General features: G+C 44.0%; 1 protein-coding gene across 2 annotated transcripts in view; it reads right to left on the bottom strand.

Moving 5' to 3' along the window:
• The window catches only part of LOC123756085 (uncharacterized), a 62871-nt gene that overhangs the window by 44303 nt on the left and 4528 nt on the right, over nt 1–14040 (bottom strand). For both annotated transcript variants that reach the window (XM_045739069.2, XM_069336534.1), the window contains exon 2: nt 9433–9757. In XM_045739069.2, coding sequence (XP_045595025.1) covers nt 9433–9699 — 267 coding nt within the window. In that variant the 5' untranslated portion in view covers nt 9700–9757. The remainder of the gene's footprint in view (nt 1–9432; nt 9758–14040) is intronic.

Genomic DNA, 14040 nt, shown 5'->3' with positions numbered 1-14040 from the left:
TGGCCATATGAGCACTCTACATTTAGAGTTTGTCATGTCTGCCATTATGATACCTGGTTAATACCTGGTTGATGGGGTTCTGGGAGTTCTACTCCCCAAGCCCGGCCCGAGGCCAGGCTTGACTTGTGAGAGTTTGGTCCACTAGGCTGTTGCTTGGAGCGGCTCGCAGGCCCACATATCCACCACAGCCCGGTTGGTCTGGCACTCCTTGGAGGAAACAATCTAGTTTCCTCTTGAAGATGTCCACGGTTGTTCCGGCAATATTTCTTATGCTCGCTGGGAGGGCGTTGAACAACCGCGGACCTCTGATGTTTATACAGTATTCTCTGATTGTGCCTATGGCACCCCTGCTCTTCACTGGTTCTATTCTGCATTTTCTTCCATATCACTGACCAGCAAAGGCACCCAGAAAGGTAGGTGAACCATCATAAACCTCTGATTAAAATTGCAACCTACATCTGGACAGAGGCCCAAAACTCCCCCTCACAATAGAAAACAATGAGACAAGCAACACATCACCCAATTAGCACACCTACTTGTTAGCACCTCACCCTTCCCCCAACAGTGGGGAGGGGGGGGTTGACCCTGCTCAGGCAAGAAGGCCTGAGAAGGCACCCTCAGTTCGTCGATTGATGTGCAAGGTTTTGAAAGTCCTCTCTGGCCTCAAATTTTTTGTCTGGCTTTGCCAGCTCTGTGTTCTGCCAGCTTTGCCAGCAGGTGTTCCTATAGGTCTACTGGGCTGCATGCACCTAGGGCTCCCTTCCCTAGGTGCCCGGTAAGTACTTCCCTTGCAATTCAGGGTTATCTTCCCCTGGGTCGTTCAGGTCTCACTCCCATTTGAGGCCTTCCTTGCTTGATGATGTTCTTGCCCTTGGGGTTGGCAGGGGGTCTTGGGCGTCCCATTTTGACCTGGGTAGGGAGTGGGTTTGTACTGGGTGAGACACACTGTAGCCAGCACAGCTTGCATTCAGTGGTGACAGAGGTTTCTCTCTGGGGACCGATTAGTCTGTGTGTGTGTGTGTTGCTTTGGGGGGTTCTTTTTGTTTATTTGTTTTTAGCGCATTCTCACTTCCTTGGCGGAGGTGGTCTGCCTAGCTTCTCATTAGGTTAGCATAGACTGTGTTCTGTAGTCCTCCTCTGTTACCCCAAGGTTTCATGGCAACGCCGGTTGCCAGTTTGCCTGCAGCAGACAGGGCTTACCAGCTTAGCTGGCCCAAATCCTGGGCTTCCAATAAGGCTTGCGTACCCTATGGGCCTTGGAAATCCCGGTGGGCTTAGGGGTACCATGGATGTGTCTTCAGAGCTCTGTCTCGCCTTGTGTGATGCCAAGGGGTGTTCGTTGCCATTGCCTTGTGTGACGATCATCCATCTTGCCTCCGTCATGCTGCCTGTTGGGTCGGAGACACCTACGACCCTGAGTCTTGCAGGACACGTTCCTCACTTGTTATTCAATTTACTCATTCCTCATATGAGGATGTTAAGGGGGGGTCAGGCGGCAGCATGGTTGCATGCTAGGTATTCTATGTTGCAATGGGCCAGGTTGGTTGCTTGATTGGAAGCTCTGGAGCTGCCCTGTTTAGATTTTAGGGACCAGGATTTAGAGGCGTTGGTTACTTCAACTTTGTTCTGTCCGTGCCCTTGCTTCCTTCCACCTGGGAAGAAAGCAAGACCCAACCCCGCTACTAAATGTCTGTTGGTTTCTGGACCAGGGAGGGGGGTTTAGCTGGTAATGAAGCCCGGGTGGCTTCGGGTCTTACCCCTTCTGACTCCAGGATGGAGGTTGAGCCCAATATCCTAGCTGAAGCTTCAGAATGGGGCCAGCAGACTCCTCTCTTTGAGACTTTTCCCTTGAACTCTGCCTTTTCTTCAAGGGTAGTGGGCTTGGATGTGGGCTTTGCCTCAAGGCGTGTGTTGGGGGTTCCAGGGGTTCGGGGGAAGTCCGCTTGGAGTGATTGGACTTCTTTTGAGCCTGCCTGGGCTTTTGTGCCTTCTGTGGGATTTGTTGTTGCTGGAGATTTTCGTATCCTCCATCTCTGTATATCTCTGTATAATTTTGACTTGGGTGCAGCTCCCCCCAGGGTTTGTTTCCGGGTGCCTTTGGGTTCCTCGGATATGTCCTTCCAGAGGTTTCCAACCTCTCTGATTTCTTCTGCAGAGGTTCGGGAGGCCCTTGGTGCGTCCTGCAAGACCCAGTTTATGCTTCCTTAATGGATCCGGCTTCTTTTGAGTTCGGTTCTTCCCCCATATTGGATGCGTTATGAGGTTTCGGAGTCTTCCTGGCTGGCAGACTGCCCTTTCTTTTCCTTGGGAGCTTGGCATGGGTTTTGCCAGATTCGCACACTTGAGTGGCGAGAGGTTTCCTCGGTGTTGCAAGTGTTCTTCGGGGGTTCTTTGGAGTTCCTCAATGCATGACTCTTCGCCCCTGCACTTTCCTGTGATGTGGGTCTGGAGCAGTTGCATGCTCAATTCCCCACTCTTTCGACAACCTTTGTGCTGGACGACCATTGAACTCTGGGTCCTTTGACTTCAGTCTTGCGCTTCTTTGGTCTTCTCGAGCTGTCCTTGGATTGACTTTTGAAGGATGTGGAGGCATTGAGGGGGGCCCTTCATCTGGAGTTCTGGTTTTGCCTGCCGATGCTTCTGCTGCCTTGTTGAAGCTGTTTGAGCCGATCCTCCAGGTAGTGGATTCTTTGTTTTTTGCCTCTCGTTTTGCATGTCGGCAGGCCATCTTCACTCTCTCTTTCAATTCTGCTTGGGCCCTGGCTTAACAGTTTTTGTCTCCATTCTGTCCCCTGTTATTTCCAGGGGGCTGTGTTACTCAGTTTTTGTGGGCCTGTGGTGCTAGTCTCGGAGCTGGTGCATCCTCTGGGGCCTTCTTCGTCTGGTTAGCACGGTGGTCGCTCTGCATGGATCTCGGGGGTCATGTCAGCCCTTTCGCAGGGTTCCCAATTGACAGGGCAATGGGCATTGGGTGAAGGCTGGCTCAGTTTACCCATGCTTGGTCCTACAATTCGTGGGCTTTTTGCGTCGTCTCGTTCAGCTTTTGATGTCGTTAAGCGGCTCCTCCTCCTGTCGGGCATTCGGGGCTGACGGGGCAGGCTTCTTCCCCATCTCTCTGTCAGGTCATCTTGAATTGGGTTCACTTGGGCGTGGTCGCAACGGCTTCATCCCTCAAGTGGGTTTCCCAATTGTTTCTGGTTCCGTTTCAGGACCTTCTTGATACCTGCTTGATGGGGTTCAGAGAGTCCTTCTACTCCCCAAGCCTGGCCCGAAGCCAGGCTCAACTTGTGAGGGCTTGGTCCACCAGGCTGTTGCTTGAGTGGCCAGACATTCGAGCGCCTGGAGGTGGCTTTTCGCATTGGCTTGGTCCTGGCACCTTCCCTTATATGTGGTGCAGTTCGTCGACTGCGAGATATTCCTGGTGGACATTTTTCTGGCAGGACTGGTCGAGATGGGGGTTCCTATACCTTCATTTCCCGGTCCAGCTGTTGCTTCGGGTTCAGGCATGGCTTGAATCCTTTAGGGGAAGATTGGTTCTCCTGGCCCCAAGGTGGCCAGCCCAGCCTTGGTTTCAGTCGCTGCTTGCACGGTGTCCGAACCCGGGTGTTTTTCGCGGCTCTGCCTCTTTCAACATGTCAGAGCCTGTGAGGTACCTCGCTGGTTCAGTTTGCTTCTGCTGTTTACGTCTGGTTTTCTGACTGGGTGTATTGCCAATTGTATGGTGATCAGTTGGCTTCTTAGATGGTGTCCCACCTGCGGTCTTCCTCTTGGCGACAATATGCAGTCCTGGCGTAGTCCTGACATATTGTCTTTCCGCCTTTCCTTTCCCTTTGTAGGTTATTGAAGGTGTCTGTTCCAGTTGTTTTGTCCTTTTTTTATTGGCTCTTTCTGAACTGGTGTGTTCTACCAAATGCTGTCACTTTTAATCGTGTGGTGCTGGCAGAGCTGCTCCCATTTGAGTTCGGGGTGGATGTCCTTCTCCTCTATTCGGCACGCTCTCTCATGCAATTTTTACCTCCGGCCAGCTCATGTGTCACCTACGCCTTCTTGGTTTTTGGACTGGGTGCTCTTATTTGTCTCTTCTCCTCGGTTTGTTTTGGCCCTTTCAGTCCAGGCATGGTTCGATAGACTTTGTTTTTTCTCTTTTGGTCCTGGGGGTCATTTCGTTCATATGCTGCCTCCTCCTTTTGGCAAAGAATGAGACGGCTGGATCCAGAGGTGTTCATGGGTGGTTGTTGCTTGGTTGGTTCGGCCAGGGGTGCATCTTGTTTTGGGTTCGGTTGCGGCATGCTACTGGTTCAGCGACAGTGGCCGCACTCTGGGTTGACCTGGTTCACTGTTCCAGGACTCATGTCTCTAAGGTTGTCCGCAGGGTTATTCTGACCAGCCTGTGGTCTTCCCTCGTGCCACTGCTGTGCGGGAGTATGCTGCTCTCCCTTCTGCATTTGGGATTCTGTCGACAAATGTCTTGTGCATGTTCAATGCCCCTCAGAAAACCATCGTTGAATGTAATGAAATGTCACTTTCTGGGCGAGCCCGTGAGGCTCCCCGACACCTTCCCTCCCTCCGGTCGGCGGTTTGCATCATTCTCCGAACTGAGGGTGGTGCGGCCTGCTCAACTGAGCGGGGTCCCCCCCCCCCAGTCAGGGGAGGGTGGAACGCTAACAAGCGGGTTATCTCGAGATGATTTTGGGGCTTAGTGTTCCCGCAGCCCGGTCCTCGACCCCCAAGAAGCAGCCCTTGACAGCTGACTAACAGGTACCTATTAACTGCTAGGTTACAGGAGCATCAGGGTGAAAGAAACTCTGCCAATTGTTTCTCGCCGGCGCCCGGGATCGAACCCAGGACCACAGGATCACGCATCCTGTGTTCTGTCAGCTCAGTCACCAGCTAAGCGCTAGTGTTGGATGCGCTAGTTGGATGACGTGTTGCTTGTTTCATTGTTTTCTATTGGGGGGAGTTCTGGGCTTCTGTTTGGATGTAGATTGCAATTTTAAGGGGGCATACAACTAGGATATTAAAAGTCGTTCAATTGCAATCAAACTTTTTTTACTAGTTCTATATGAAAAGGGCTGCAACTGTTTCAAGTTTCAGTATCGCAGCCTAAATAGAAAGCAAGTTTTTTTTTTAACGAATTTTACACATTTTCAAAACATTTCTACAACCACACATTTCATATTAAATCATTTCTATGACACTCTTCTATCACATTAGAAGTTCCCGAAATCCTGGATTTACCGAAATACTAGTATGTTTAATTTTACCAATACAAATAGTCAAAGTTCCCTCAAAAATTATGCAAATATATCACGTTTATTACTACAGTTTATTACTACTACTGGGAGCCGGTCGGCCGAGCGGACAGCACGCGGGACTTGTGATCCTGTGGTCCTGAGTTCGATCCCAGGCGCCGGCGAGAAACAATGGGCAGAGTTTCTTTCACCCTATGCCCCTGTTACCTAGCAGTAAAATAGGTACCTGGGTGTTAGTCAGCTGTCACAGGCTGCTTCCTGGGGGTGGAGGCCTGGTCGAGGACCGGGCCGCGGGGACACTAAAAAAGCCCCGAAATCATCTCAAGATAACCTCAAGATAACAGGGGTACCTCGGTTTAAGAGTTTAATCCATTCCTAGAGACGGCTCGTAACCCGAAAACTCGTAAACCGAAGCTAATTTCCCCATAAGAAATAATGGGAAATGAATTAATCCGTTCCTGACTACCCAAAAACCTCACTTCAAACTAAATTTTATACCTAATTCATCGAAATCTACACTACAAAAGTATGTTCAAGTTATTACTTACCCTTGCTGATGACTGCTGTTGGCGTATGGAAGATGGTGAGGAGGGGGGAGGAGGAAAGATATTACTGTTTGGAAGGGGAGTCCCCTTCCATTATAACATCAGGCAGTAAAGATTTTTCTGGAGTGCACTCTCTGACACGTTTTGCCTGCATACCACTAGATCCTGGTTGTGGCTAACTGCTTGAATTTCTCACAATGAAACGATCCACTGAAGATTTTTTTCTCTTCTTTGCAACACTTGTCTATAGTAAGACATCACAGTGTCATTTAAAAGGTCAATGCAACGGCCTTCTACAACTTTATCGGGGCGAGTTTTTTCAACAAAACTTTGCAGTTCTTCCCATACTTCACACATTTTCTTAATGAGGAAGGGACATCCTTTACTGCCTCTACTCACAACTATTTTCTTAGGTTGAACCTTACCACTGGCTTTCTTGGGACCCATTGCGAGATATATAATAACAACTTTTATATTCAAATGGCCAAATATTTAACAAAACACTGTAAATCCTGGTGAAGAATTCAGGCGGGATAGTCACTGGGCGCGAGGCACTGGTAAACTGAGGGGCGCTCGCCGTGCCACCACACACTAGGTCGGCCCGTATGCGTATCAACACCTCAACACCCTCGTATCCCAAGGAAACGCTCGTATCCCGAAAAACTCTTAACCAAGAACTCTCATAATCTGAGGTACCACTGTATTTATAAAATCAATAAATGAACTTAGGAAAAAGTACTTCTTACCATATGTAGAGACAAACTCTACATATAAGGTGTAAGTTTCATGTAAATTGAATAAAAAATGAAAGAGAAGTTACGTTTATGTTACTTGAAAAGAAATAATTAAAAAATGAAGTCTAAGGTGCTGTCATCTGTGGCAGAGGTTGACATCAACCAATTTCCTCCAAAATTGGCACTCTTACAGATAGGCTTACGTACAGTCAGGTGTATAAGTTTCATGCTAATTGCCCGATAAACAAATAAGAAGAAAAATTAGAAAAAAAATGTATTTTTTTAACTAAATTTTTGAGAGATAAAACTAATTATTAAATTTTTCTATTATCTGCTATTGTGATAGCTGAGTCATAGACATGATTTCAGTTGGCACTTGTATTTGATGTTAATTTTTGAACATTTTGGAAAATTGTTGACACATAATTAAATAATTTTTTCTCCCTTCCGATTTATGCTACGATGCTGAGACTTGGACCATATGAAGCCCATTTCATGTACAACTAGTCAAAAAAGTTTTATTGAAATCGAACTAGTTTTCATTTATTGCAGATTTTTGGCATATTTGAAAATTACGCCCCCTTAATCAGTTATAGATTTGTAATGATTCACCTACCTTTCTGGGTTCCTTCCCGGTTGATGGCAGACATGACAAACTCTAAATGTAGAGAGCACATATGGCCATTGCTCTCTGCGCCTTTCTGAGGGGGGGGGGGGGGTCACCATGTTCATGTTCTGGCTCGTGGCCCCTTGTAGGCACTCAAACTCCAAGGACTGATGACACCAAACTAATATGGTCAGTTTGATAGCTTCAGGGAACTGATGGAACTCATCCAGAAAATGGAGTTTCATTACATTCAATGCTGGTGCTGTTTATTTTCAATTCTTGATGAATATAGAATTCTAGGAGTCTCAGCCTGGTGCCGCGTGGATGGACATGCTGTCTATGACTTCTTCAAAGTTGAGTTGTGTTAGGGTAACATCTGATATGGCTCGATGGAGGCGTTACATTCATAAAGAATTTATTTGGATCATTGATTTGCAATGTGTTCGGGTTTACTGAAAATAAAATTTTATTATAACCTCATTTCTTTGCTGTCATCTGTGAAGGTGCCATCACTTTTGCACAAGGGCCCAATTCAAGATGTATTTTTTGTTCTAGATTTTGCATAGTAGAAAAGGTATTTTGGATTCCTCTTTATTTTGCTTATGGCCTTATGTTGGCTTTTCTTTACACTGTTCAGTGTAATGTGAGCTTGGATTTAGTGCAGTTGGAGCTGCATGTGCACAGGGTTTCTTTCCAGTGTGCTTCCTACTACTGCCCTTGCACTTTAGGGTTCTCTTCCATGGGGTGTTAGGTTGGTCACTCCATAGAAGGTCCTCCTCACTTGTGGTGGTCCTTGTCTTGGGTGAGTTAGGTTCCTTGGGTTTCCTGTCCTTACTCAGGTAGGATGCTGAGTGTGCTGGCTTGAGGTGCACTGTTTTTGTGTGCCACACATTATCTTGCCGAGTTCAGCCTTCAGAGCCAGGTTATGTTGGCCTACTATGTTATTTCTATCTTTTAGTTCACTCATGCATTACAAAACACAGACACCATCCTTTTACTTTGATTCTGTTGGCATAGATTCGGTGGTGTATTCTTTTAGGTCCAGTGAAGTGTCCCAATGCCTGGGTGTCCTGCTTGGTCAATTCTTTCTGGCCCTGGTAGTCCCCTGCAAGTTCGATGATCCCTGTGGATATTCTCCATGAACCTTGCTCTTGCTCCGTGTAAGTTTGAGGGATGTATATCATCTGTGCCATGTGGCAACATTCAATCCCTCTGCCTCCACCATACTGGCTATTGAGTCGGTGACACCTTCTCCACTACCACCATCATGCTTCCGAAGTCTCGATGAATGCTTTGCAAGTCAATCCGGTCACCTTGGTCCCCTGTTCCAAAACTAATATTTCTCAGGTAGTCCACAGTATTATTAAATCCAGCCAGCCTGCAGTCTACCCTTGTGCCCATGACATTCAAAAATATGCCGCTCTCTCGACTGCATTCACCAACATGTTGTGGGCCAATATTCAGGTACTGGGGTCTTGTAGGACTCTGACCAGGATCAGACAGCCTGGTATCTTGTGAATGTGTCCAGGCCCTGGTGCTCTTGCGTGACTTTGGGTCGTGTCTTATGGCCTAGTGTCTCTTCTTCAACTTGATCCTGCTGTGCTTTCTCCTCCCTAGTAAGTATCCTGTGTTTCCTTTACCATGTGTAGATAGATAGCTTCAGGGAACTACAAGGGGTTCCTCCCAGAAAAGCAGCATTGAATGTAATGAAATGCAATGTCTGGGCGAGTCCTGGTGGCTCCCTGACAACCTCCCTCCTGGTAATCGGGTCGGTCCCACATCTACCATAGAACTGTATAACATTTGTGCCATAGAACTGTTGTCATAGACGACTACATAGACTGACTACGAGCTACCTCCCCCCAAATGAGCAGGTGGGGGAGGTGGCAAATGAGCTAACACTAGTTTTCAAAGTTTTTTATTTTTTTTTTATTAACAGACGAGAATCATAAAAACAAATACATATTTAACCACTGTACTGCGCAGAGTGCCCTAAGGCTCTCTAAGAGTTGTGCTTTTTTTTTAAATTAGGTTATATTTTAATGTTTTTTAATGTTTTCATCACTCTTAGTTTTTTAAATGAATATGGTTGAGTTTGGAAACATTTTGACATTAACTTTACCTGAACATTTATAAAAACAACAAAAATATGTCCTTGACAATTGCACTATGAAGTTTTTGCCGAAACCAGGTGCGCGGAGCGGTAGTTAAAAACCCTCTATTCACATTAAAAAAAATTTAACATATCAATTAGCAAGTTATTCGTAATTACATTTACACTGACTATAAATCACCTGTTGTATATCATGAAGTGTGTTTTCATGTGCCTGTGAGAAAAGCTGCTCTCGTCGAGATTGAAAGTCTTCACTATGAGTTGCCTCATCTCGTGCTGGTTCCCCAAGAGTCCGTTCAAAAACATGGTAAACTTTGCTACCATCAGGACGGGGCTTAGCATCACTAAACAGCACAGCCTCAGGACTCAGCATGATGACACCATCATACTGCGGTTCTATAGTGACAGCTTCATCTTGCAGGGGAAGCATATCAGAAGCTGGAAGCATTATAGTGTTGAGTCCAGCTACTATCACACCAACCACACCTACATTCTTGTTATCACCTCTGTAAGACAAAACGTATCTACATTTGTTCATTACTTCTACAATTAATGAATTAAGGTTAAGCACTCACTGACTGACAATACTGTACTGTGCCTTGAAATACTATGCATACTATGGGATTTACAATAAATAATACAGTAATTATAAAATTTTCAAACAGTACCGTATTCCAATATTTTATTGTATTGTATTATATATTCACAAATGGACAAAGCGGAAGGCCTGGGTGGAATGATCATGTTAGGGACTCCCAAAATAAATATACTGTATCTGTATAACTTATGGAAAGATATGGGTGTCCCAGAGATTAATGGTTACCTCAAATCAGAAATAACACTAAGGGGCTCAATATCAAGCCAAGAAGAGGATAAAGAATGGAAAGCCCAGTGCTGAATGTAATGAAACGCCAATTTCTGGATGAACCCGAGAAGCTCCGCAACTAAATATTACTGATAATGTACCATCTACTAGGTCACATCAGCTGCAGAGTTCTAATGGGCTAAACTGGGGACCAGCAACAGAACCTGGCACCCCTCACAGAGGCACAGGGATCAGTGGCATTTATCAGTTTATTTATTTATTTACTTATGCCATCACAGGGAAAGCACCCAGAAAGTCAGCGAGCAAAACGCTCTACTGGCGTCAATAGAGAACGCAGCTTTGATAACTGCCAAAGGAACTCCCCCCAAGAACACAAAAAGTTTGAAACCTGCCAATATGCCATCACCACAGAGGACAGAAACTGCACCCCGACATCCTCCAGAAACAAGAGCAGAGAAAAGGCAGAGGCAGAGAAGAGAGATAGGGCTTATGCCAAATCCAAAGATTGGAAAAACACACTGTCGATATGCATGTCGGGAGGTAAAAAACATGGCCACTGCCTCCTAAAGAATAGGGGCATACAGCTTGAGGAGCTGATGCAGCTGTAGCAATAGGCAACCCCAGCAAGAGGAACACTGCTAAGCACTCTAACGTCCTCTGTGAGCCAAGCCAAACAGAGCTTCAGAAGGCTTGGGATACACATGACGGAGCCAGGTACAAACGAGCATGATGGTCATCTGCAACCAGCATAGCCAACAACTTTGGAACCCGATCATGGAGCATCCCCTGGGAGAGCAGAGCAAATAGGCAGTTGTTGAGATGTTCAAAAGACACCCCTCTCCAAAACACCTTTAACATGGCAGACACCTCATGCCACTCAAGCAAGCAGGACTGACAGAAACTATGCCAAGCCACACGCAAGAACAGAGGATTATCTACTAGCCAGGATGACTCCCGAATCTTGTAATGTATCCAATAAGGAGAAGACCTGAACTCAAAAGAGGCCAGGTCCATCAATAAGGGGTAATCCAAGTCATGCAAGAGGTACACACAAAGGACCTCCCCAAGCCATGCACAGGAAATTCGAGTTAGGAAACCTCCAGGACAAATCTGAAGAACCCAAAGGCACCTGGAAATAAACCCTGGGGAAGAGCTGCACTCAAATTAAACTTATAATGAGAACGATACGAAAACCCCTTCCCTGCAACATAAAACCCTCTATGGAAGGCACAAGACCCCCATGAAGCGTCAAATGTGACCCATCTCCGACTCCCCCATTGCCCATTGCCCTCTGCAGGGGGCCCCGGGGCAGAGCCATCATTCATGTCCACCACCCAGGATAGAGAAGCAGAGTCCAAAGGAAAACCATCAAGGGATGGGGCTGCCTGAAAGGAAAACCCAATAGACACAGCAGGACCAGTAGACCCAATTGGTCTGCGCCCTAATCAGATGGAACCAAGTCACATCGCTAGCTAAACCGTACCCCGACCCTGAAACCCTCAGACACTTCAAGACTGGAAGCAGGGAGGGAGGATCAGAGGAAGGGAAAACTATGCCCAAATGTTCACATATGTAAGGTTTTGAAGATAAGTAATGCTGACAGTTACAAGATATGAGCTAGATGGTGTTGAGATGGTGAAGTCGGATTGCAAAACGGATCCAAGTCATAAGTAGCAAGAATTTAAACCCAAAAAAATCAATACATAAATGTTTGAAATAAGGCAAATAGGACACTGGGATTTATTTCTCGAGGTGTAAGTAATAAAACACCTGGTGCTATTAGCTTAACCCTTAAACTGCTCAGCATATGTGGGGTATAATTAAAAAAATATTCGAATTATGTCAAAATTACTTAAAAATGTTAAACAAATCTCCGACTTATTGGCTTCAGCTTCATGAAACTTTCATCAAAATATTTTCAGAAATTGATTTTAGACGAATATTTAAAAAAAAAAAAAAATTGTTGATAAGGAGAACAGCTATTAATTGGAACTGATGGATAATATAATAATAAAGATATGCAAACACCTGTCCAATGCACAACGAAGAAGAAGAATAGTAGAAAGAAGTGTCCACAAAGTGAATATCCAGCTGGTGCCTTTATAGCATTGCTGAGTAACACATAACAACACAAATAATAATGAATAAGTATGTTATTATGCACTATTTTGTTATAACTCATATAAATACATTACCCAATGTAATGATCAGTTACTTTCAACAATGTCCAAAAAATATTTTTTAAATGGATTTTTTTTTTTTTTTTTTTTTAGGTTTTAAGTTTTTTCCTCCTTTGTTTATTATTTGAATTTGTTGTAACGTATACATCCTGGAGAATGTATGCGCCTTCCTAACTATGTGAAGCCAGAATTAAATTTGTCAACAAATAAAACGGTCACAACTCTCAGAATTTGGGACTTTTAATTATTTTTGGCTGATTTTTTCACAGATTTCAAACTCTATTAAAAAACTTGTTTTAATGGTTATACCTAAAGTTTAAAAGAAGTTGGTTGGGTTTAAAAGAAGTTTAAAGGTTTAAACCCAACCTTTAAAAGAAACCTCGTTTCTTTAGGTTGTTTTGATGATTAGGGACCAGATTAGGGTTTTTTTTTTTACTTATATGAAGTATACCCTAAATATATCCCCTAAATCATTATAATTATTATAATTATCCCTATATTTTGTTTTTGGGGGGTTATTTTTTCTTGACTTCATTTCAACACCTAGTGACCTACAACTTTCACATACTGTATTTGAGTATGAATGCTTATTACAACATACAAGTAAATTCATGAATTAGAACTGCCTTATTCATTGTCGATAACTTCAATTATATCTATAATTTGAATTCCAACTTAGTTCAGTATCCAAAAATCTAGTTTCTGACTGATTCTCATCATTTTTACATTTTGTGTGCACAGCTGTCTGTTCTACAATCCCTATAGCATTGATTTTTCATAAACTCTAAACGTTTGGACACGGGAGACATCTCCCATCATGCAGGGTGCAGTTGCACCTCCACAGATCTCCAGTATCATCTCTTGATAATGGTAATAGCTCAAAAGGGCCACCACTTACGGGCTATTCATGCCCGTGCCACCTTTTGGGTGGCTTAATCTTCATCAATCTTCTTCAAATAATCAATCAACGTTTGGAGTTATAAATTTTTGTTGCCTAAATTTGTGCATATTTCAAATTCCACATTGACAATTTTTTTTACAGTAAACTATACTGAAAACCTATATTCTAAATATATGAAAATGAAGATCATATGCTATTCTGAGAGCATAATAACACCAAATGAACAGTTTGTGGTATTTTATAATTTGCAGCTGATTTCAAGATCTAGAGTTTTCAATATTCAATGTTATAATTTTTTTTTCTTTAGGGAAGGAAGTATCACCTCTGGCTGGAAGAAGGGACCCTTAGCCTTGGAGGAAACCACACACAACGCATTAGAGGGAATGTTTAGGTCCCCTCCAATACAGTTTGTGTGTGCTTTTCTCCTACCACCCCCTTCCTTTTGATTTTTTTTTTTTTTTTGCTGAATTATATATTTTTGTGCACATGAAAAACTCAGACACATGAAATGTGCCTGAGTCTGAACTGAAGACTCAGACTGAAGACTCATGATGCACATGAAAGACTGATTTTATAATTATTTTTTATTTTCTTGTTTTTCAAGTTACACGGGTATCATTTAGACAAAGTTGGAGCATTTGCCTAGTAGATTATGCACAAAACATTTGAAAGAGTTTCAGAAAAGTTTAAAAACTGAGCTCAATGTCACACATCATATGACGTTTCATGCAGTTTAAGGGTTAACGTCCATTGTGGAAAAGTTACTCGAATCGATAATTGCAAATACCATTCGTCTTAATCTTGCAAAACATAAATTAATAAATGATTCCCAACATGGTTTTACAAATGGCCATTTATGTTTAACAAATTTGCTATCATTTT

Source organism: Procambarus clarkii, chromosome 36, assembly GCF_040958095.1.
Source record: "Procambarus clarkii isolate CNS0578487 chromosome 36, FALCON_Pclarkii_2.0, whole genome shotgun sequence".
Classification (NCBI taxonomy): Eukaryota; Metazoa; Arthropoda; class Malacostraca; order Decapoda; family Cambaridae; genus Procambarus; species Procambarus clarkii.
Note: the sequence above shows the minus strand (reverse complement) of the source record. Positions and strands in the feature narration are given on the sequence as shown.